Raw genomic sequence first — 25,012 nt, forward strand, 5'->3', positions numbered from 1 at the left:
AAGGACGCGCTTTGATCCCGGCTGCGACAGGTGTTTCTTCGACGAAGGGAAAAAATGAAAACATCCAGGTGTCAAAATTACGGTGCATGTTAAAGGTCCCCAAGTGGTTGGAAATTAGCCCATAGTATTCCACTACAGTGTGCATCATAGCCCAGGTACCTCATAGCCTAGGTACCATTGTGTGTGCCTCATAAACTAGGTACCTCATAGCCTAGCTATCATGGCATGCCTCGATCATAGCCTAGGTACCTCATAGCCTCGGCAGCCTCGGTATGGTGCCTCATAGCCTTCAGCAGATAAAATTCCTAAATCTGATTTTTTTTTTAAATGTCTGCTATCCTCTCAACAAGCTGTTCCAAAGCTACCGGTATCAAACTGCCTTCCCCATTGAGAAATGAGCGCTTGTGACACAAATGAGATATTCAAAGGAAAATCATGAGCCGTTCCACTCTGCAAACGTGGATGACCTGAGATGCTTGCTTCTTTTAACTAATCCGCTCAAGAAGCGTGTCCATAAGGTGAGACATCAGCTTCGTGTCTTGAATGGTGTGTGACTTTGGGACATTCATTTTCCAGTGCTATGTGCTGTAAAACACCCCGCACTTCAAATACGCGTACAGCCCCAAGCACATACATGTACACAGACATGAAAAATACACGAAGCCCTAGCCACATAACCTTTGCCTAATATGAAAGCAAAGCAAGCACTTTGAATAACGGTAACTGCAGCATGACTAGCAGTACAAACCATTTGTTGCAGGAGAAGTGGTAGTTCCTATGATACATCACACAGGTAGTGCAACAAAATGGATAGTTGGGCAAGTTTGTTGGTATTCATGGTGAAGTGTAGCATTGTGCATTCTTCTGCGTCCCTTGTCTTTTTTGTGCTGTTACACTTCAACGTGATCCCAGGTAGTGATAAACTAGAACCTGGAGTGTTGCGTGCAAAGATAAAGAAGCTAACAAGTATCAGGGTATACAGTCCTCACCGAAAGCACCTAGGCCATGAGAAAAGTTTCCAGGCCCCAAAGAAATCAGAGCAGAACCTTATACCTCTTGGCTGCACCTGAAATTTTCCTAGCGCAAAAACTGCTAAATGCAGTTCTCTTGTTACCAACATAACTACTGCATGCACTCAATTCTTCATGGCCTAGACAACTTTGGCATGGCCTAAGAACTACTGACAAAGACAACAGAATTAATTGGCAAATCTCGCTCCCTTCTTTGTTCAAAAGAGAGAGAGAACCAGAATAAAAAAGATAGTGAGCCTGGCACTCGAGTGCCTACAGCTAACCACCTTGAACGGTTTCCCTATCTATTTCTCGTGAAAAATAAACGGGAGGGGGAGGGGGGGGGGACACTACGGCCAATTCCCCCCTCCCCTCTGTATATACACATGGCATTATCTTGCGGGGCCACCACCGCAACCTACTCCAGCAGTGCTAAAAAATCCCCAATGGGGCCACAGCAAGAAAACGTGGGAAAAACAAAAACGCCTCCACCCTAATACGGCCACAGGCAGGCACCTAAATGTTGAAAGACGCAGCAACGACAGTTTTAGCTCTCGTGCAATGGTGCAATGCCATGCAATACCCTAATCGGAGTTTCCAGTGCGAGGAACAGGATGTATGCATCCGCTTCACAACAATTTACGTCAAACATTTACGACACCACCGTATGACGTGCGTTGCACCAACCCTTGCAACCCTAGCAGTGACATCAGGATGATGTCACTGCAAACAGCTGCAACACACGTCACCAGCATTTTAAAGTGAGCTGTTAAGTCACAGTGGGAGAGACTCAAAGCCGACAGTGGTCGCCGGTAAAAAGGAATGAACTAGAGCTGTTTACCCTATTTTCGGGTCTATAAGTCGCACTTTTGTATAAGTCGCACCCCTCTCAAAATGGCAGTTTTTGCGAACAAAAAACGTATAAGTCGCAGTATAAGTGTGTACAAAACGCACATGTTAATCAGGTAAACCCATAGAAGATCAGTTCATTAGAAAGTTCAGCGAAAAAACATGGTTGCGGCGGCCGCCGCCTCAACGCATACCCCAGTAATCAGTGCTAGACATGTGCATATACCGTTCAAAGTCTAGACAGAACTAACTTCTCAAAAATGGTTTATTGATACACACAGATGGCATGTACTTACAGACAGTGTTTACGCAAAACCATCGAAGCCTTCTTCCTCCGACTTGCTAGCAGATAATTCTTCATTTAGACAAAAGAGCTGTGTCTCTTAACGTGCGTTGACATCAAGCAGCGCACAGGCACCTTTTCGAGCGCGGACCACAAGCCGCCACCATGTACCAAATTAATTCGTTACATAAGTCGCACCAGTAGATAAGACGCACCAACGAAAATTTCAGAAAAAGAAAAACTGCGACTTATACACCGGAAAATACGGTAGTTGCCAAAGCCGGCCTTAGAAAATAAAAGATGTTCTGGTCCGTGTACCTTAATCCGGACAAAAACAATTTCGATTTAAGGTTGAGGTTTTATGTTGCACATGGAAGAATTCCTCGCAAGTTGTAAATGTAGTCTGACTACATTAACGGATAAATGCCCAGAACGCGTACACAATGCTTTCAAGCCGATTTACACGCATTTTTTAACGGGAAAAGTGGTTTATAAGGTGCAGTTTCCCTCACACCATCCTCCCCATTCACTTGCTAATGGCCGCACTGACGACAAACTGGCATGCGTACATGATTGGTGTAGCAGGTAGTAGAGCTATTACATACACATAAAATAAAGCAGCAGACATTATACGGAAGAACTGAGAAAAAATGGATTCATACAGTACAGGATAGGCCAATGAAATTATATAATGCTAGACAGAATAAATAAAATAGCATTTTATGCAATCCTGGATAACTTATACCTTTCTTTGGTAAAAATACTAAGTTATTACCTATTTTAATTTCCAGAGATAAACTATTCTACACTTAATTTTGCTCCGTAATATTAAAGTAGCCGTTGGCCCCCGGTATTTCACATAACAGGAAGGTTAAAAATGACGCTGCTAATATTTTTAGGATTGCAGGATACAAACAAATTTATTTAAAAGGTGAGTGTTGAAAATATTTTGTCAACCAAAATGGAAACCTTTATGTCACGAACAAGCATGAATCGGAGTTCTTGAAGTTCAAAGAATAATAGATGGCTGGGAAAGAATGCATAGGGAAATGTCATAAGAAGTAGTGCTCGTTTTTAAGATGAATGACAGGATCAAAACAAGGTTTAAATGTAAAGTGCCCGCATTCACAACAACATATCAAGTGACAATGAAAAGGTGACTTGCAAATAACACTTAGAAATGGGATATGAAAAGAGTGCAAAAGGACGACACAAGTTCGAAGGGCATTGTTTTTATGCATTTCCCAATACAGACTACGAACTAATGTACCCCCCCCCCCCACTGTGTTTAATTGCATCAACCTCTTCCACCAACAAGCAAATATGGAAGTTTATTTTCATCAGGTCACCATCAAAGCCCCTATGTAGGGAACAGAAAACAATTTACTTCATTTTTAAGCTATTGTGAATTTATAGCCTCTGATACAATTAGACAAGAGTGGCTCATACAGTCAGAACCCAATCTTACAAATTTGCCGATCGATCGAACAAATTCAAATTCACCCACACATGCATATATGACTCAACGCTTTTATTAACGCAAACTGACAAAATAGATTCAGCGCTATTCCCAATTTAACAAAGTATTTCGAGAAACAACCACACTTAAAAGGAGCAATTTCGAATGTGGTTCGTCAGAACGCCACTAATGTTATTGCGCTAAGTCAGAAAAAAAATTGGGTATGTAGTTTTGATTTTGCGGAGCTTTGCGAGATAAACTCGGCAGCCCCATGACTACAGACCCCGCCGTCCTGGCCAGCACGCTTTCCACAATTTTGAAGGGAAAGAGTGGGTGACGCCCGTCGTTGTATTAGATGAGAAGATAAGACGGGATTAGACGCTGTATTAGACTAGACGAGAAGATCGGCTTTCCACAATCTTGAAGGGAAAGGACACCATCATCCACACCACTTCGCCTGGTATTGCGTCAAAGAAAATGAACCGCAAGACCACCCCGCACGCAAAGATCGAAGAAGCCCTGTTTACGTGGTTTAAAGATACGAGAGCCAAGAACGTTCCGCTCAGCAGGGAAGTCGTACAACAAAAAGCGTCGTGTTTTGTTGCAGATATGCTGGGGTATGACTTCAGGACAAGCACCGGTTGGCTTATTAGATGCGAAGGCATCTCATTCACCCGCCTTGTCCCTGCATCCGGCGTCGGCGTTGTTGTTGTCGGCGTCCACCCCTCCCCCATTCTCCTCGCCACGTCAGCTTCGCTCTCCGCCGCTCACCCCTTCTCCTCTCCGATAGCGAACACTCTCTCGCGAGGGGCATTGGATTGGATTCGATTGGATTTTTTTAAGTGCAGAGCCCTTTAGGCTCTGCATTTTCGTCCTAGCTCGCTCGCTCGACCCAAGTATATAGAGCACCAAGGCAGCGTCCCGGGGTAACGCTGTTGTTTGCGGCGTACCCCAGAGGCTTCGAAAGCCAAGCGGTTTATATAGTCATAAGCGTTCAAAACTCGTGAAACACTGGCGCTTGTCGTACATCTTCCCGTTGTTTAGCGCAAAGAAAACTGTAGGTACATTTGAGGAAAAATAGACGTAATTAACCAGCAGCGCCCGCGTTCCTTTAGTTAAGCGAGTTGGTACATAGCTACGTGTCAAAGCGGAGCACTGTGTGTCTTCTGTGTTTTTGTCCCTCGTCTTGTGCTGCACTTTGACCTGTCGCACTACGTAAACCATTTGTATAACAGAATGTACCGTGCAGAAGTGGCAACAAAATTCCATAACTGCACTAAACACGAAGCAATCTGTCTGAAGTTCCAGCTTGCAATGCTAAAGAATAACAAGAAGTCTTCGAAGTGTTCCACCGTTTTGAGCAATTAACTCGCTGTTTACGACTTCAAGCAATGAAAATAACAGAGATGGAGACGAAGTACTGCACAGTGCCCCGTAGACAACGCGACATGAGCAGCCATGCTGTAATGGTCTGCCACAAGTTTGCTGGAAAACTGCCCACACGTGTACACTGCACTTAATTAACTCGCTGAAAAAAAAAAAAATAAAACTGCGAAGCAAAATCTTTGTTTACTAATTTGAGGGTCCTGCTGGGAGTGGAGAATTAGCTATAGATCACTTTGAAATATTCAATTCGGTTGCGTTCAACAAGCTGCTTGTTGCACAGCCCCTTATTATGGCGTCACAAACAGCCGTAAAATCAGAAAAGTCACATTTGAATCCACACAACCGTTACTGAAATTAGCCGTGTGACAAGTACTTCTCGCACAATGTCTCCCTTTGTCGCTCTCTGACTTCCAAAACGCGGAATAACAGCCGAACCTGCTTGTAGCAAACCTCTCTGCTTTCCTCAGCTTGCGTTTCCTGACGCAATTTCTGCTAATCTGACTCCGCATCTCTTGCTCACTAGCAATTTCTCCAACGATGAGCGCAACAGACGAATGTGACCACAAAAATGCTACCATCCAGACATTTTTTTTTCAAAGTGAGAGTTGACTTGAAGAAATAAAAAAAAAAGCAAGTTCGAGTAAAAAATGCAAGTAGTGAACGACACGCAACTATACAAAGTTCCGAAAAAGCCAGAGTTCCCGAAGTGATCAGGCTCACGAAGGAAACCACTCATTTCTCACATCCCGAAGTCGAGCCTCCCAGCAACCCCGCCGCCTACACCGCTTTAAGCAGGAAGCTGCAACGACGCGGGCATTGTGATTCAATTACGGTCATCAGCGCACCAAAAAGTCTAAACGAAACCAAAGACGCAAGGGTGTGCGTCAGTGCGGGTCGGAGGGAAAGGGGGGGGCCTTCAGGAACGTCCGCAACATACACCGTGGCGCTAGCTTCTTCGCGGTCATTCCAAACGTCCCACGCGGTCTCCTAATTTATCGTCCTTCCTTACGCCACACTGTATGCGTGTTTCTTTAATTTTTCCCCTTCTCAGCGCATCCGGTGACGCGGCAAACGCCCTTTACGTTACAATGCCTCAAGAAGGGGGTCTTATTGTTCGCGCGACTACTTAGCTGATTCGAGAGCGAAGTTTCGTGGTAGAAAAAAACTTGCCACGCCGCGTGCAAAATAAGCAACAAACAGCTACTCGGTGGGGATCGAGTAGGAATTTGTAGGCCTTTTCATCTCGCAGGCGTCGCTACAGCGCGTGATGACGCCGGGAGAGAGGGACGCACCCATCTTCGCAGACGACAATGGAGACCAAAAAAACAGCGCCGCTCGTCGCTTCCTCTTCGGAGATACGCAGACGATAAAAAAAAAAATGGCGCACACACCCGCTTCGCCACGTTCGACGCATGCATGTTCGACACAGACGGAGGCAAACGACAAAAAAAAAAAAAAAAAAAGGCAGTTCACGCGTCACTTCTATCTCGCGCCGCAAACGTTCCGAAATTTAAACACGCCCGTTCGTCCATTCGTTCGGCAAGAAAATTTTCCGTGGAGGTAGAACCACCAACGGTCTCGAATCAAAGCGCGATTCGCAACGCCTCCGGCCGTTTACACTGTACTTCCCGGGTGATGGCGAGAAGGAAAAATTAACGGCTCGATACCGGTTGCGAGGGAGAAGCATTCCTGTGGGCGTTCGATGGAACATTGCGTTTACGCCACAGCTTGCATTCATTCCGCACTATCCGTTTCCATGAACTTCACGGCGAACAACAACAAAAAAACGACGCTCACTTTTTTTTTTTTCGTGCTTTAAGGTTCGAGCCTCGGGCGGCGCAACAAACGCCGCCGTCACAACCCGACCGCTCGCTCTCAATATGCAACGCCGCACTCGATGAATGCCCGCTTGCATCGAGCGGCCGCTCCTAATGCATTGCCCCGATAGCGCCGGTCGTGATCGTTCGGGCGCCTACAGACGCATTCCTTTGAAGCTCACCACTACTTCTCACGGACACCAAAAGAGAAAAGTATTGGCGAACGAAATTGCCGCAACGCCACGTGAACGGTGGGGACTGGAACAAGGCAATGGTTAGAAAAACTTCACGTCGCACTGAACGTGAATTACCCACTCTTCCAAATTTCAGTAAATAATCGCGTTCTAGATTTTTAAAGTACTCCTCGCTCAATCCTTTCGTCAGAACTGCATGTCAAACCCTTGTACAAGCGACTGACCACCTGTCATTCCACTCAAGGTCATAGTCTTCAAGCTTACATTCCTTACAAATACCCCGCTTGTCATACCACGATGTCATACGCCTGCCAAACCACGCCCGCTGAATTCGTTTTCACACTCGTCGAACAACTCGCGTTCCTTGCTGTCTTCTATCACAGAGTATGGTGTGCGCCCGGTTACAAGTCGGAACATGTACGCGCAGCACGTCCCGACACACTGGCATCATCATCAGCACCATCATGGAGCTCGTCACAACCTAACTTGACAGCACTCACGACGCTACATCCGCTGCACCAGTGTACACCCAGAATACACTCAAAAGGCATCTCCTTTTTTTGTAAAGAAGAAAAAGTGTGATCCGCCTCTTCATAAAAAAACAGAGGCAAATCAGTGGGCTGGCAGAGTTTACCGACACACCACTGCCTGTCTTAACAGATCGGGATCCTAACTTCTTATCCCATGTTAAAAGACAGCGACATTCCACCCAGCAGAATCAGGCACGGATTCATCAAGTTCGTAGACAGGGGAGGCGTTTCGGTGTCAGAACACCCTTAAAATTTTCTGAGCTGCATTTCGGCCTTTTCTTCGTCTACGCGTTCATTGTTTCCTTTCTTTTTCTCTTCTTTTTTTTTTGCCGGAAGCATATTACACCCCCGGAAAAACATTACTGGCTACGCTAGTGGGAACCATGACCTATCTCAGGAGGAACCAAGGCATACCGTATGTTTAGAAAGTGGATGCACAGTTGTATGAATGCATCCATGTAGGACCTGTCGCCCTCTTCTGCATTCTTAGCAATTCTTTCAACAGAAAAATTTAACATGAATTTTGTAGCGCAAGTTACACTGGCCGAGGTTGAGCAGTTTCGCGTGGACCCTGAAAAGACATGCTGCGCAAGCGCGAGGAGCATTGGATTCGACCTGATTGGATTATATTGGATTGTATTGCAAATCTAATCCAATTGGAGTACGGGTGTGTAGATAATTGCGTCTGCACATTCGCCGGTCTGCACATTCCACAGGAGTGACGTCATAGCCGCGGCAGACGCACTGGCGCCGGCGCGTGCCCAGCTGTACGCCTCCGTTGCGCAGTAGCCAAGTCTGATGCTGCGCCGCAGCCGCTTGATAGCCGTCTCGCGTGGCTCCTGGAGAGCCGTGCTGCGCATGCGCGAGGAACAGTGACCATGGACTGGACTGGACTGGAGTGGAGTGGACTGGATTGGATTGGATTGGATTGCTGAACCTTAGCTCACGCTACGTATATTCTGGCATAGCCGAGCTAAGCCACTGCCAATTTTTTTTTTTTTTTTTTCAGTAGAGCTCATGGTTACAAGCCTGTTGCATAAACTTTTGTCACGCTACCCCCCCCCCCCCCCTTTGAAAGCCTTTCGTCAAAACATGTCAACCAGTGTTTTCTGAACCATAATTTGTACATACAGCATAAACACAACTAAATAACTCTTCGTTTTCACTGAAAGATCACACGTTTCATTGCTCTCTCTGCTTTTGATTGATGACCAACAATGGCTTGTTTGCTAGGAGATAAATAATTGTTAGCTGAGAAATAAATTATTACACTGCATTCTTCCCTGTTGCTTCCCTTCCATTTCTTCCCGATGTGTAAGACCGTGTAACACGGTGCACAAAGCGATCGAGCTATGGTCCTGTTTCTCAATTTCACTCAGTCGCAGCCACTTTCCTCAACTGTTCTCACTAGCTTTCACTTTTGCCCCAAAGATTGGAAGTCAGTCCGGAAGGGACAGTCTTTTCATGCCATCTTGATGTGGCAACATCGAGTCAAAGTTAGTCATCAAGCCCCGCTCCCTATAGGTGGAGTGTGATGAACCCGGCAATGCTTTCCAAGGAGGTGCTGCCACCTGGGAACAGGTACTGAAAATACATGCTCAACTGCTAAATGCAGCTGTCAGCAATCTCAAAGTTGACTGTGCTAATAATCTCTGATTTAGCTAAAGGCCGTTGCATATAGTACATAGGCTAAGGGCAGGTTGAAGTAGGTATGGTAGGCTATCACGTTCACCCACATGCATGCATCTATTGATTACACTTGTACTAGAAGCGAAACATTTCAGTCCCCTGAAATTAAAACTGAAGCAAAGCCTACCACCTGAGCTGAGAAATCCTATTTTATAATGTTTCCGAGCTGAGGTTTGTCTTTTTAAAAAACTCATGATGAGCAAAACTTCCTGAAATACATTTATTTTGCATTTTGATGTCCCTGCTGCCTCAGCGTTTGATTCAGAAAAATGCTTAGGCAAGCTCCGCCAACAAATCCCACACTTTACCACCCAAGATTCAAGATATCACAAAATGCAGTGCTCGAAAGTGAACGGAGCGGCGATACCTGTTATTACGTTCTTGACGTTTCCTGTTTCTCCGATTCACGACACTCTAATCTGCCGATACAGGCCAACACGCTTTTACACTTTTCCCCGGTTGACTCTTTAATTTATTAAACATTTTTAAGGCACTTGTCAATATCATTATAACTGATCATCAAATCAATGAGATGAAATGAAAAAACTGCAACTTCCTTGCGAAACAAAAAATGTGCAGACTGGCAGAGTGAACTCAAAGCAGTACCAACACACTTCAAATTATAAGCTGATATAAGTCACTCGGCAATGTTTACGACACATTTCAGCGTTCAGGTTCGGTTTCGGGTTCGATTCCCGGCCGCCGCGGCCGCTTTTCGGTGGAGGCGAAAAGCAAAAGCGCTTGTGTGTACAAGATTTGGGCACACGTTAAAGATCCCCAGGTGGTCAAAATTAACCCGAAACCCTCCACTACGGTGCGCCTCATCATCTGCGTTGCGTAGGCGCGTTGAGCCCTACAATCAATCAATCAATCAATCACATTCTACGTCCCTTTTAACGGGAAGAAGTGAGCTGAAAGCAACGGAGTAAACAGCCAATTTTGCAGCGCGACTATTTCTAGTACAAATGGCAGATGGCCCCGTCGCTCCCCCATTACCATTCTTTAACATTATTCGTGTCAGCGCTAATAGACAGGATTTTTATTTTTATACTTACACACACCACGGAAGAGGGAGTTTGCAAAGTATGGCCTCAAACCTGTCAAGAACTTCAAACCCGCACTACGAAGCGAGGAAAACTTCAGGTACAACGGCATAACGTTTCACAAGACAACTCTGTGCACGGGAAACTAAAAACCACTGGATTTCGTTCATTCCAAAGGGTGAACTAGAGAGCTTATTTAGTGGCTCTAGGGTGCACGTCAGACACGGGGAAACTTCATCCACGGCAACAACGTGCACTTGTTTTGAATTACAACATGGCCGGAACTTTATCAGATTCAAATATCACTGGCTAGAAAATGTCAGGCACGAAAGGGCTCAATTATCTTGGCCACCTAGTTCTACTTATTGCTACGAAATAAAAAGGTGCGTAATAAACTGGTAACGTAAATATGAACTCCGGCTCTACTGCCGACGCGAAATGATGTTGATGGTTAAGGGGCCAGGTTTCCCATTAACCACTTCCTGAACTATAGTTTGTGGCATTACTGAGCCAGTGGCCAGTCACATGCTAAGAGGGGCCAACCCTGATTAAAGCTAAAAAACTGATCAAAAAGTTAAAACTCAACAGGTTCAGCCCAAGCAAACGCCCAATGCTTCCTACATGATAACGGCCCAAGTCTGGCAGCATTCAACGAGCCCCCACAAGATTTGATTTGATTGTAGGGTTTAACCTGCCGACGCAACGCAGGCGATGAGGCGCGCCGTAGTGGAGGGCTCCGGATTAATTTCGACCACCTGGGGATCTTTAACGTGCGCCGAAATCTCGTACACACGGGCGTTTTATCTTTTCGCCTCCATCCAAAAAGCAGCCGCCATGACCGGGAATCGAACCTGTGACCTCGTGCTCAGCAGCGCAAAGCCTTAGCCACTGAGCCACCACGGCGGGTTAGCACCAACAAGAGAAATAAGTGTGCTAATAAATGGAGCCACTCATAGATGGCACAACACCCCCACCATCGGTTAAGATGCCTTTTAACGAAACCGTTATTGTGGTTCATCACTCAGATGAAATGAAAAGAATGTCATTTTGAATTTCAGCACTAACCAGTTAATTTTACAAAGAATTGACGAGACATTATTAAACTTTCGCAACTCCATTCTGGCTCCAAAAGAATGTGTCACTAAAAGAAAAAAATCACGGATTTTCCGCTATATGTAAGCAGTGATGTCAGTGGGGAAAGAGGTAATACACAAGTAATCGGTTTCTAGTACATACACCACCAACAAACCAATTACTCTGCTACACCAGCAATTAGCCAGTACTTGGACAGGACAATTAGTGTGCTAACTCCATGGCAGCGTTCAAACAGAGCAACCAGATGGAACCAGAGACCCAACTACAACTTTACAGTCACGCTTATTAGACATTACTTCTCTAGCTGGCTGCATAATACACAAACCAGCCACCGTGGCATCGTAGGGAAAGTGTGAGTACGCAGTTGGTGTGTCATCACTCTTTGATCTGTTTTCCTTATTGCTGCAAGTGTTCCCTTATATGAACTCTGCTACGCAAACGTTTTCCCTGCCAGGGTGTGTACGACTGCAGGAAGAATGGGGCCAGAAAAGAAGAGAAGGTTGATGTGTTGTACAACCGCTTTTGATGCCTAGTTTCTGAAGCGCTGAACTTCCCCACAAGTTGGCACCGCCTAAAGCTTGGTAAAGGACCCCGTAACATGCAAATGGAGCAAACTATGATGACCCCTACCAATTTTTTTTTTTCCACCCTGCTCACACTGCACACGTCAATGTGTCTGACCCAGCTTCATCATGAGAAGAAGCTTCGTACCACTATAACCACCTAACCATAGCTTACATTAGTGAACTTCACCCCGACAGCTGTCCTCTGTGATGACAATGCGCCTATTTTAAGTGTCTAAAATGTCTGACACGCAGGGTTGCATTTGTCGCAAAGAATGGGGCGGCTTGAGCCCCAGCTCAACTATTCTAGGAATCACTCTTGGTCCCCAGCCTTGGTCACTCCATGGCGACACAGAGCTTTAGACCCTGTGTCTGATTCTTTTTTACTCGGAATACTTTAATGCCGTGGAAATAATGGGAAAAAGGAAAGTTCAGGCTTGAGTACTGCAAAGCCTGAACTCAAATATTCCACTTTTCACTCTTCATACAACCACTGGACTGCCGCACACCTCTCAATGAACCCCGCATACCGTTTCTCCATTTTCAGTAGAAGTCTGTACACATTCACATTAGGGAGGAAACCAGCCTGACACCTAATTAGGCTTTTCCCCTCTTTCTCTCTCTCCCTGTGATACACATGATACAATATATGATTGAAGAATAATATTACAACAGAACCTGCTAAGTTGAACCTACAAAGGTTATCCGCTCAATACAAAGACCAATGAAAAATGTGACAAGAACAGCCCTGGCTACAACAGAGGGTGTGTGACGTTGCCGGGGGTCTGCCAAAGACGGAGTAGAAGCGAAAAACCAACAGGCAGGCCCACTATTGTTTGCTGTATATAGTAGTGTACCCCCCGCGGCCAATGGAACCACAATTCCGCTTTCAGACAGACAGTGGGAACATGTTTTCCATTACCCCTGGTTTTGTGTTACTCCACGAAATTTCAATCACCGACAACAGAAGAGGCGCGTCTCAGAGCCGGACAATCTGTCTCGGGATGCCATTCTGTCTGCCATCACAGAAATTCCCCCCCATCGTGCGTCCAATGCACACAATAGGGCACAGGTCCTTTCATCCGAGCCTCCAAAGAAAATAAAACGAATTGTGATAGCACGGAAAACGTAGAAGCACTTTTTTCTTCCTTTCTTTGTAGCTGCTAGAGTTTGGTGGATTCTTAAAGGTGCCAGGAAGACAAAACAACTTTCTTCAATTTGAAAGAACTAGACTTTGGCAACTCATCGGGATTCATTCCAGCCATGAAAGATGGTCTTAACTGGAGAACCAGAAGAGATGTTGACACACTTTCAAAATCCACGCTGCAGTGGTGTATTATGGGCAGGAGTAAAGTAATATCGAGCGTACTAAAACACAGTTGTCAGTGTGTTAACTGTATCGTAGCATTGAACTAATACGATCAAATGGATCTAGAGGACCACTACAATCACCTAGTCATGTTTTTGGCAGTGGCTTAAGTATGTGGCCATCAATCTGCACAAGCCTGCGTGACATCATAGAGAAATCACCATGGGGAGTTGCCACTACTTCATTTGTTTCCTCTAATATCTCGATTATTTGTCTGAAGTTTGCAATAAAATTAGTACTGCTATCGGGACAAAGCACTCTTTTTAATGAACTATACGTGTATTTTTTTCCCGGCCACCTTGAACAATGCTAGGACTCCTCAAGAAATGAAAAAAAAAAAAAAAGTATCTCAACTTCATCTACCTTGACAGGAGAAAAACGTATGTTTATGACCAACACGGACATTTTTCTAGGCCCAAGATGCATGCTACAAACCCTGGTGGGTAGCACGTACGCAGAGCTCACATGCTGGCGCCTCAAACTTCATGAATCACATCTACGTTTTCCCACACGAGAAATTCGGACGTGCTCGATATCTGGCAGCTTTATTAACCAACCAGCATCATATATTTTTATCGAAGGAGACGGCGGGAGGACGTCAAAATAAAGCACTAACCCTTTGCGTCTGTAATTCGAGGTTCAGGTCTATTTAAAGTACCGCGAATGCCACCCGAAACCGATTGCCACCTCGATTTCCTTCAAGCTTTCTTTTTTCTAATTTTATTACAAGGTCTACAGTAATCACAGTGGGCTCCTAAAAGGGGCCTAGGCCAAAAAAAGCGCGCGACGTTCCAGTCGGCATGGCATCCGCACCCATGCATACGACTCCGCACGCCAAAGCGCACGCCCGACAAGGTCGCGAAAGTACGATGCGCGACTGATGGCATGCTGAATATACAGCGGGCTTAATCGGCCGATTTATTTTGTACGACAAGCAATTACACAGCGCAATGAGCCGTTACGTCGCGGTCACGCCGCGTTGCGACGACGACTGTTTGACGACGAGACCCAAGACAAACGCCAGTGCAGACGATCTCGCGCTGTCCGCAGCGGAGCAGACGACGTACTACATGTCCCCCTCCCCACCCCCCTCCCGCCCGTCGCGTCTCTTTTCACTATTCTATTTTTCTTTTTTGCACTTCCGCGGTCGCGCTGACGTGAGAAGGATGCACAACGATTCTTCGCGCTTCGTCGCCGAGAAACGCTCCCAAAACGTTCTCGATCGCCGGGCCAGTACTGCAGTGCACGGGGTCGCCGCTTATTGATTCAACTCGCCGTGACAGTTACAAACCGGGCGACAGACACAGCTCGCGTCGTGACAGTGTGTCAAACGCGGTATGCTCATTGAGATAACGCGCCCACACGATCGTGTCGAGAAAGACAAGCACGCGCTTGCGCGACGAAACAACGAGTTTCCACCGGAACCAGTACCTAACGCTGCCGCTAAAATGCGGCGAACGAGAAAAGATGATCTTTTTTTTTTTTTTTTTCGCCGTCTTCCTCCGGTTCTCGCTCTCACTTCTCCAACGCGCTGTGAGCGCAGCGTCGTTAAACGCCACACGTTAGGCCAGAATATCGCCTCTACGTTGCTGTGGTGTTTCTTCGGGGAGCCAACAGCAGGGCGGAAAAACAAATCGCGGAACAAAAGAACGGATGCGAACGATACCAAAAAGGAGGCGACGACGATGCGACTTCTGCCGACCGTTAACCTAACGGAGAGGGAACGGATGAACGGTACGGATCGGACGCACGGCGCATCGCGGGTCGCTGGGAAACGCACCCGGTCTCGATCTGTACGAGAGGCTGGGCGAGGCGTACTAGAGAAGCGTCAAAAGCGTGCAGAAGAGAGGTACGAAAGGGTTTTGCACTTACATACGAAGTCCCTACATGAAGACTCTCACTAGCGTCCGCAGAACTGAACAGGCTGCGACTTGGGAAACCTTTCGCTCTGCCAATTCGCTTTGCTATGTTCGAGGGCGGCGCTAGTGACGAGTCGTAAAGTGCGGATCAACGTGATGTGAAACAAAAACAATATCTAAATAAGATTGCAAATAATTAATACAACTTTTTAGTATCACGTGATAGCGAATACATTCTTTAAATATTGCTTATATTTGTGTAAACAGTGGTGTGGTGTTTGATACCGGCTGCATGACAGGAGAAGTCGTCTGCATCATAGGTTGTTTCTCAATGGTCTGCATGGTGTGCATAACCAGCAGTGAAATCAAAGGAACATAGAAAAAGTATCCAACAAAACTGAGCTCTTAAAAATTATTTCATCGATAAGAGTTAATAAACGCAGCGTTGAGTGAAAAATGTACACCGTAAAAAAAGTATTTATCAAAGCCCGAGCTGAAGAAGTTTACTCATTTTACGAAATGATGGAATGTATTCAATCTAGAGTCGAGCAAAGTGTGTTTGCTCATGCAGTTGAAAAATTAGTTTTGTGGAGCCGCGACTCATTTTCGTCTGCAATGCTTCGCCCCCTATCGTACGACGACGCAGAAATTATTACTAGGCCTGGCACAAATTCAACATGGCCGCAGCGCTGGCAAAACATCGCCGGCTAGTAAGGTTGAAAGTGACCCTATAAACCACTTTTTGGCTTCCAGTGATACCGAAGCAAGCTCACCAAAAGCATGTCGCAGCATCGGGTGCTGTCACTTGCCCGCGGCGCTTTCGGCTTCAACTTTCAAAAATGGAGCACATCGCCTCGGCTCAAAGCCTGTCGATACCATACTCTCACCCCTCACTCGAAGCACCGTCTCAAACTTTACGCGACGACCACGAACCTACAGAGCGCCCGAAATGTCGTCCTCGTTGCCAGGATTCTGCGCGGCATGCTCAAGGTGCGGTACATAGTCCTAGGCTCCGCCGTCGCCGGCGGCGCGCACGTCTCCAAGAAGTACGAGGAGTTTAAGGACAACCTGCCGGACTTTGGCTGGATCAAGGACGTGCTACCGAGCCAGGACAGTTTGGACAGGTTCCGTGATTCGCTGGCCGAAATGAAGGAGAAGATGGGAATTCCGGAGAAAGGCCTCTGGAGGACCGGTGCTAACGCTGCCGCCAGCGGCTTCGCCAGCATCGGCGAGTGGCTGCGAGGTGTCAAGTTTGAGAGTTCGCCTAGCGTCGCGCCCAACGGCTTCGACGATTTCGCTACCGCCCTGGCCGTCGCGCCGTTCCTTACGTCGCAGCAAGACGAAACGCGCCGTGAAAACGAGCGTGAGCGCATGCAGAAGCTACAAGACGAACTCATTCAGGTGACTCACTTGATCAATGCATGAGTGAACGAATCGGCGTTCTTGTACGCGAACCGGTTGTCTGACTGTGCGTGAAATGATGCCGGGTTATTCTCGAAACTTCTCAAATTGAGGCACCGTTGGATCTGGAAATCATGGTTATAACAACATCTCTGGGTTCGAATGATCGCTAGATTCGACGTTTTATGTGATCAAAGACGTCAATGTAGGGAGAGCAGGTCATCCCCGCTTTTAACGAAATGTCGCTTGTAACGAAATCGTCATTCGGTACCCAGAGCTTCATTGTATTGAATGTTTAGAATACATGCCGACGATTTTGCAGCAACAATTTATAACATGTGGCCGCAGCAACGTACGTGCCAGCTTGGTGGCTGAGCTTGTGGCGCATACTTCACAAACATTGTGTTGGCAAATTGCTTGGTGAATAACACCAGTTGCGGATTTTGAGAGAATGCCTACTGCATGAAAGAAACTTCGCATGATCATGTAACCGTCGTGTACCTGGCATTTAAATAAAAAGGAACAGTAGTGTTGAAGTGACCTTGTTTCTGTTACTGCCACGCAGGTGCAAATGAAGTACCAGAAGGAGATCGAGCGTCTCGAGAAAGAGAACCGTGAGTTGCGACGCCAGGTGATGCTCAAGTCCGAGCAGGGCCTCAGCCGCCGCAAGATCAAGAAGTCGCTCATCGACCTCTACTCTGAGGTCCTCGATGAGCTCAGTGACTACGACTCGAGCTACAACGTTCAGGACCACCTGCCGCGAGTGGTCGTCGTCGGCGACCAGAGTGCTGGCAAAACGAGTGTTCTCGAGATGGTGGCACAAGCACGCATTTTCCCGCGCGGAGCGGGCGAGATGATGACCCGCGCGCCTGTCAAGGTCACGCTGAGCGAAGGGCCATACCACATCGCGAAGTTCAAGGACAGCTCGCGCGAGTTCGACCTGACCAAGGAGACCGAGCTGTCCGACCTCCGGAGGGAGGTTGAGGTGCGGATGAAAAACAGCGTCCGGGGTGGCAAGACCATCAGCACCGACGTCATTGCGATGACCGTGAAGGGCCCCGGGTTGCAGAGGATGGTCCTGGTAGACCTCCCGGGCATCATCAGCACAGCGACGACTGAGATGGCCGAAGGCACCAAGGACGCCATCCGAGAGATGACGAACCTTTACATGAGCAACCCCAATGCCATCATCCTTTGCATTCAGGACGGCTCTGTAGATGCAGAGCGAAGCATAGTCACAGACCTCGTCAGCCAAGTCGACCCGAACGGGCGGAGAACCATCTTTGTCCTCACGAAAGTGGACCTCGCCGAGCAGAATATGGCGAATCCAACCCGCATTCGGAAGATCCTCGACGGCAAGCTCTTCCCAATGAAGGCTCTCGGCTACTTTGCCGTCGTGACAGGTCGGGGCAGTGCTGAAGACAGCATCACGGCCATCAAGGCTTACGAGGAGTCCTTCTTCCGCAACTCCAAGCTCTGCCGGGACGGCATCCTCAACATGTCTCAGTGCACGACGCAGAGCCTTAGCTTTGCCGTCTCGGACTGCTTCTGGAAGATGGTTCGGGAGTCGGTGGAGCAGCAGGCCGATGCCTTCAAGGCGCAGCGGTTCAACCTGGAGACCGAGTGGAAGAACAGCTTCCCGCGGATGCGCGAGCTGGACCGCAACGAGCTGTTTGAGCGGTCGCGCGGTGAGCTGCTCGACGAGGTGGTGAACCTGAGCCAGCTGAGCCCCAAGCACTGGGAGGAGGTGCTGTCGCGCAACCTCTGGGAGAACATGTCGGGCTACGTGGTCGACAGCATCTTCTTGCCGGCCGCGCAGACGGGCAATGCCGGGAACTTCAACACGGCCGTCGACATCCGGCTCAAGCTCTGGGCCGAGCAGCTGCTACCGCAGCAGTCTGTCGAGGTGGGCTGGGAAACGCTCCGCGACGAGTTCAACGCCTTGCTGCACAGGCGGAAGACGGCAAAAGACCACGACCCGCTCTTTGACCGGCTCAAGGAGGCCGTAGTCAAGGAGGTCATTGACCGGCACGTCTGGGAAGACAAGGCCGTCGAGATGCTGCGTCTGATCCAGCTCAACGCTCTCGAAGACCGCGTGGTCCATGACAAGCACCAGTGGGACCAGGCAGTCCGCTTCCTGGAGACCACTCTCCAGCAGCGGCTCCAGATGGCTGAAGTCAGAGTCCGCGACATGGTCGGACCTGGGGTCAGGGAGCAGTGGTTCTCCTGGACATCTCCAACGGAAGAGCAGAGGCAGAGGGCCGTAGTAAGGACAGAGCTCGAGCGACTCCTCAACCATGAGTTCCTCCAGAAGCACGGTCCAGCACTGACGCAGGAGGAACTGACCGCCGTCCGGAAGAACCTCCAAGCCCAGGAGGTGGACGTCGACTACAAGTTCATCCGAGACACGTGGGAGCCGCTGTACCGGCTTCATTTCCTCCGCCGCTCCCTGTCCAAGGCAAACGAGTGCCGCAAGGGCTACTACTTGTACCACCAGGGTTTGGACTCGGACCTGGAGTGCCACGACGTGGTCCTGTTCTGGCGGGTACAGCGCATGATGCACACCACGGCCAACGTGCTCAGGCAGCAGGTGATGAACCGGGAGGCTCGTCGGCTGGAGAAGGGTGTCAAGGAAGTCCTGGATGACTTTTCCCAAGACAGCGAGAAGAAGGTCGAGCTGCTGACGGGTCGGAGGGTGGAGTTGGCGGAGGAGCTGAAGAAAGTGCGCCACATACAGGAGAAACTGGAAGAGTTTGTCAGCGCGCTGAATGCTGAGAAGTGAAGGGAGCGCTAGAAACTATTAGCACTTCTTTTGTTTTTTTCTGTTGTTGTTGTCTTTGAAAGCTCACACCTGTGAAGGCAGGGCAGTGAAACATCGCCCTTTTTTAACGCTGAGCAGAAAGTGCGATTGCCCGCGGCACTAGTCACTAGTAACGAATATGTGACACACACCATTAATGCAAAGATTGGGCTTATTCTTAGCAGCCCTGATTCTTGTTTTTCCTTGGTGGTTTTTGCCAACAGCAGTAGTAATGATTTTTATAATAATTTCTTTCCTAAAGTGGTGTCATTTCATCTTTTTTCAAGACATATGCACCGAAAAATGAAGCGCCTTGTGCTATGCCATTTGGCACAATATTGCTATGGCACCCAGTACGCTTTCCGTCTACGCAACTAGGTGAATTTAACTGCTATTCGACATTTTGTTGGGCCCCGCACAGGCATTGTCGTGCTTTTTAGGATTACGCGGTGCACTGTTAGGCACCAGCAGGAAATTATTGCACTGTGTGCCTCAATAAATTCCTCTGGCTCATCCTTAACAGGCAGCGTGTAGATAATATTGAATGAATTGTGTAAATATTAGTTGTATGTTCCGGCACTGGGCTTGCCTTTTCGACGCTTGTATTTGAATGCTTATGTGTACTATGCAAGCAATAAAATATGACGTCCTTGCAGAATTAGAAGTTAGCTTTGGTGATTCGGCTGCAGTGTTGAGTGCTAAACAACGCTGCATCGAATACCCATGTTCTAGCTTTTCAGATTCCAATGCAGGCGGTCGTTCTGTAGCACTTCAAGGTGCCACGAAGATGAAATGCAACTTTTTTAAATTCGAAAGAACTTGCTTTTTTTAACTCAATTCGCTTCATTTTCGCAATAAAAGATGTTTTGTTAGCTGAAAAACTCTAGAAATATTGAAAAATTTCGAATTTCTCACTATAGTGACTTAATATTGGCAGGGGTGATTTACTATGAACCAGCAATTGAAACATGGTTATCAGTGAGTTAGCTGCATGTTCAAGTGATAAGACCAAACTCAAGTTGAGGCCACACTACAACCACTCAGTCACGTTTCTTAGTGGTGGCTTAAGCTGAAGGTTGCAAATTCCACAAAGAAGATTCTGTGATGTAAAAAAAATTGCTGGCAGGCGGCTGGGTAGTCGCCACCGGTCTGCGCGTTTCCCTCCACACCTTCATGATTTCCTTGAAGTTTGTGGCAAAATTGGCATCATTGTTATCGGGACAAAGCCGTTTTTCGAATGAGCCAATTATTTCGTCTCCGTGGCCTCTTTTAATACCACAGAGAGGCACTGCTCAACCTGTTGTGTCATCCAGGAAAATTCGGCAATTTGCTTACAAGCCCTAGGAGGAGTCTTGTATACTAATATGAGAGGAAACAAAAATTTCTCGGAGTACTTAAGTCTGCTAGTATGCTTTCAAGGCGGAACCGTTATGGCTTCCCGTGTCGACATTTATCAAAGAGTTGTTTCTGCTACGTCGTGTTTGCGTCTTTTTTCGCTTTTGCGTCCGCTTTCAGCGCGAATTACTTCAACAGACAGGCTGGCAATGCATCACACTAGAGTTCTTCAATATACACCAGTTGTGAAACTCCACTTCAAAATTCAAGTGGTGCGAGCACCTCTTAGAGCTCTTGCTCCACTGAAGTTAAGGGAACCTAGAGTTCCTGTATACAGCTCCACGGCAGATCGTGGACAACTCTGCAACTCGGACAACTCTGCAAAGCATATTCAGGATCTCTAGGGGAATACTTGCGTGGCGGCTAGGTGACAAAAACTAAACTTTGCTAAACGCTTACTTCTTACACAGCTTGATAAAATAAGGCTTCCTTTTCATGAGGAAACTTTAAATTAGGTAATGTTTATTTATGTTGCCACTGTTTTTCTTTTATAATTTACGGCAGCAGCAGCAAGCACTCTGGTACTACTACAACTTTCTGCCAACAGATGACAAGGCTACTCAACTTGCCCCGCCCTCACGGTCAACCGCGGACCCGTTTTTGATAGATTGGCCCCATGGGGAGTTTCGCAACTGGTGTATACTGAGTGACTCTGCTACGTGCCACGGCTTCTTTAGAATCAGAGCGCTCTGAAAACGGCGTGCACGTGTTCTACTCACGTGCTGTCACTTTCACATGTTCTGTGATGCGATGTCTACGCTGCACACACTAGGCGCAAACTCTTGCTCCACTGTTGGCGCCAGAAATGCGGGTTTAATTGCCGGCCGAACACTAATGTGTTCCATACTCCTTACAGCCAGGGTTGTTTCTTGCACCGGACGACAGTGCGGGCTTCTCGTGAAGTGGGGCGTTTGGGGCCTTAACCCTGAAATTATGGCATGCTTGCTATACAAGACCTAATCGACCGGAAGAGTTAAGTGGTTCTGTGTTACGGTAAGTAAAACGAGCTTTTTAACCTTCTCTTCAGCTGCAAAATCTACAGCGTGCACACTTTCCGCTCCTTCGCATCGTAGTTGATGATGTCGGTGGTAGTGGATGTGTCACCACAGGAGGAAGTGATGTCGGCTTCAGTCGACGTTGGTGATGCCATCGGTTCTGGCTCTGATGTCACATTGGCCCTGGGGAAATTCTGCCGGCTCACCCCTGTTTGTAGCGGATAATCACCAAGGGGTCGACATTGCACTGACCTTGAGGCGATCTGGTCTCTCCTGGGGTGACCTCACTGACCTGAAGGTGATCAGTTATGGGCTGCGACGTGCAGGTTACGTAATCGTGTACATTATTGGTCCATGAAGACAAAATACACGTTCATTGAAAAGAATGTACTGCCCCACTGACTATGACAGCAATTTTACGCAACTTCCGAATGTGCTGGATATTAAAGAAAGCAGATGAAGCAATGGTAGCCACCTTCTTGCCCAGATCTTATGACGTCACGGGGTCTTCTTGCTGACCGAAGCCACCACCAAGAAACGACCGTAGTGGGACCTCTAGTTCCGTTTGATCTGCAGTTCACATGCTGACACGTTCTATGTTTTTAGTATTCTCCCTATTGAGTCGCTACAACTTTGCGGATGAGGAAAATTGAAATTTTTTAACGTCTATTCTTTCAGTTAAGAGAACACATTCCACTGCTGGAATGGAGTTGACTTACCAACTTCTTTCAAGTTAAACAAAAGTTTTATAATCACTTATTGCCACTTCAATGTTAGCCTGGTTTTTGTCCACATTACCATAAAGTTCCGAAAAAGCGCCCACCGATGAGTACAGAGATATCAAGTTAAAAACAATTGGGGGGTGCGGAAAACTAAAACAGTGGCCGCACCGCCAACCAAAACTGCGGAGAGATCAAGAAAAAATATCAGACGGGCAAAGGACAAATGAGTGACCGCATCACGACATGAATAGATGATCTTTGGGGCATTTTAGTAAATCGAATATTTCACCCATAAAGGGTGGCGGGCGATGTTTCGGGGGTGGGCGTTCGCTCGAAACTTTACAGTAATCTTATTATAGTCATCCTCTGGAAGGGGTATGTTCCATCAGAGTCCCTCGCAGGCATGCAGTTTCTGACACGTGACGCGGACACAAGCTAAAGAGCGACGTAACACAAAGACTCAATGCGCGTTCACTAAAAAGGCTTTCTGGGGGCTATTTAGCCTTTATTATTGCACCATGCAATACGCATGTCTCGGTAGGATCGGTATAAATGCATGACATGTATGTTGCAGCAGATATATCTTAAATACATGATCAGAGACATATTTGTGGCCAATTGTAGTATAGTTCATTTTAACGTCTGTAACAAAGGGCATATACTATAGCATTTTCCAGGAACACAACACTGCTGTATCAAAAACGTATAAACCTATCCATAAATTTTCATCTACAAGGTTGTAGAGTGTTTAAAGAAACGTAATGTCGCATATATCACGTACGTGACAATTTTGTTAGAGCGGAATATTTTATCACTTTGGGGAAGGCGTGAGCTGGTCGGTGAAGCATATATCCCAAACTCGCGCGGCTTAGCATGCTCCAACGATGTCTGCGTTTCCTTAGATTTCATTGGAGTTCCATAAATTTTCTGGAGGAATTTTCACGGCAACTTTGATATTTGGAATAGCTTTTTGACGCTCTATATACAAATCTTGTAAATGAATATTGGGTTAGATTTACGCATTAACGAGTGGAGAAAATATTTCTTCTAATTTACTAGATATAATTGTAAGCTAAAGTGTGGGCCCGTCGACACCATGCTGAATGCTTGTAGACCGCTCTTTTGCCGGCAAATTGAAAATGATTGTCAATTGGTGTAAGTTCAAGTTAACACTGTTTGAAGGCATTTTATGAAGAACACTATTAAATGAGATTGCACAAATTATACTACATAAGTTTGATTTCATTGTCTGAGTTCTCTAGCTTGAAGAGAGGCTTGTGTGCTCCACTGGACGTCATTTTCTTTGCATTTTTGTTTGCAATTTTTATTTTTTTTTTTGTTGCCACCGCCAATGCATTTAACTTTGTGGCGTATGCAGGTATTTTTATACGTATTTCTTGGGTAGATTTTCGCTGCAGCTCAGTTAGGCTTTGGACGTGGAATACTGCCGATGTTCAATTGAAAAACTGCACTGACGAAAGCAAATTGCACTGATACGCTGTGATCTCTTGCGTGTTTCGTTTTAATAGGTCAAAAAGAAAGCCTAATTTCAAACCGTTTGTTTATATGTAACAAAGTTGATGGACTTAATTTGCTTGAATGTCATTCGAGCCCCCGCCCCACAAACGATATAGTTCCGTTTCTTCATGTGCTCAATGCTTTCTTGCATCGCTTCAGCGTTGCGCCAGAAAGCCAATGTAAAGGCACGCGCGTGTGTAGCGACACGGTACGAAAATTGAGAAAAAACGTCAGATTGCGGAAGTGTACGTGCACAGTGCAGCGCCATTTTGAGGAAGATGGTAAGTATATACGTCAAGCGAAATTTCGAATAAAACAATAAGGTTTGGCGGGCCGAACAATTCATATAGTGGCGGTTTGTACGCAGCGAAGGTGTTTCGATCTCATTGGCTAGCATTACGAGACAAACCCCGATTTGCCGGGCCGCGCAATGCACGAAACAGTTGGTCGTTGCCGGCCGGCGGTGTAGACGTGATTGGCGGCTCGAGCGGATGTGTCGCGTTATTTGTATTAAAACTGCGACTGATATAGTTATCCATAATACGTCCCTGCTGAGCCGTAGCTTCCCGCAGTACAACGTCACAACCAACCTGCGCCGGCGTAGTTCCGATGAAACACGAGTTACAGCCGTTTTCTGTAACAAACACCCATCCCCCTCATACAAACTTACGTTCATACTGTTTGTACTGCAGACGGGAATTCCCAACTGCTCACAACTGTGCGGGGTACTAATTATGACAAGAATGAAACTCGGTGTAATCAATTAAAGTGTCGCTTTAACGATATGAAAATATATGTATTTTCTAGCTGGATTATTGAACCAGAAATTTCCCCTAGCTAGAAACAGTAGAATTTCTGGCTAGAAATTCAGTTTGTAGTTCATTTCTAGCTGGATTGAGATTTACTTCCAGCTGGCATTTGTCAGTCCAGACAGAAGAAAAAAAAAACCCGCAAGCTGGAAATAATTGTCTCTAGCTAGTCTAAGATTTTTTTCTAGTTAGGAGCTGCCGATTCCAGCTAGAATTTAATAATCTA

The 25,012-nt window shown here is 46.8% G+C and overlaps 2 protein-coding genes across 3 annotated transcripts in view; one reads left to right on the top strand and one right to left on the bottom strand.

The window, feature by feature from the left end:
* The window catches only part of LOC144158887 (neurocalcin homolog), a 98,878-nt gene extending 83,622 nt beyond the window's left edge, over nucleotides 1-15,256 (bottom strand). Inside the window, exon 1 of one of the 2 annotated variants that reach the window (XM_077690070.1) lies at nucleotides 15,160-15,179. The gene's annotated coding sequence lies outside the window, so the exon portion shown is untranslated. Of the gene's footprint in view, nucleotides 1-15,159 lie in introns of both variants that reach the window. The other variant, XM_077690066.1, reaches the window with a different exon arrangement.
* Nucleotides 15,257-15,789: 533 nt separating this feature from the next.
* Nucleotides 15,790-20,005, top strand: Opa1 (Opa1 mitochondrial dynamin like GTPase). Its single transcript, XM_077690071.1, has 2 exons — nucleotides 15,790-16,547; nucleotides 17,113-20,005. The coding sequence occupies exons 1-2, from the start codon at nucleotides 15,927-15,929 to the stop codon at nucleotides 19,327-19,329; spliced, it is 2,838 nt and encodes a 945-aa protein (XP_077546197.1). The 5' UTR covers nucleotides 15,790-15,926; the 3' UTR covers nucleotides 19,330-20,005.
* Nucleotides 20,006-25,012: the final 5,007 nt, after the last annotated feature.

This window comes from Haemaphysalis longicornis, unplaced genomic scaffold (genome assembly GCF_048455015.1).
Source record: "Haemaphysalis longicornis isolate Haplotype H1 unplaced genomic scaffold, Haemaphysalis longicornis Haplotype H1 scaffold_10, whole genome shotgun sequence".
Lineage (NCBI taxonomy): Eukaryota > Metazoa > Arthropoda > Arachnida > Ixodida > Ixodidae > Haemaphysalis > Haemaphysalis longicornis.

Coding starts and splice junctions, on each gene's coding strand:
- Opa1 (XM_077690071.1), top strand. CDS start 15,927: ATGTCGCAGCATCGGGTGCTGTCACTTGCCCGCGGCGCTTTCGGCTTC. Junction 16,548..17,112: donor TACAAGACGAACTCATTCAG/GTGACTCACTTG, acceptor ACTGCCACGCAG/GTGCAAATGAAGTACCAGAA.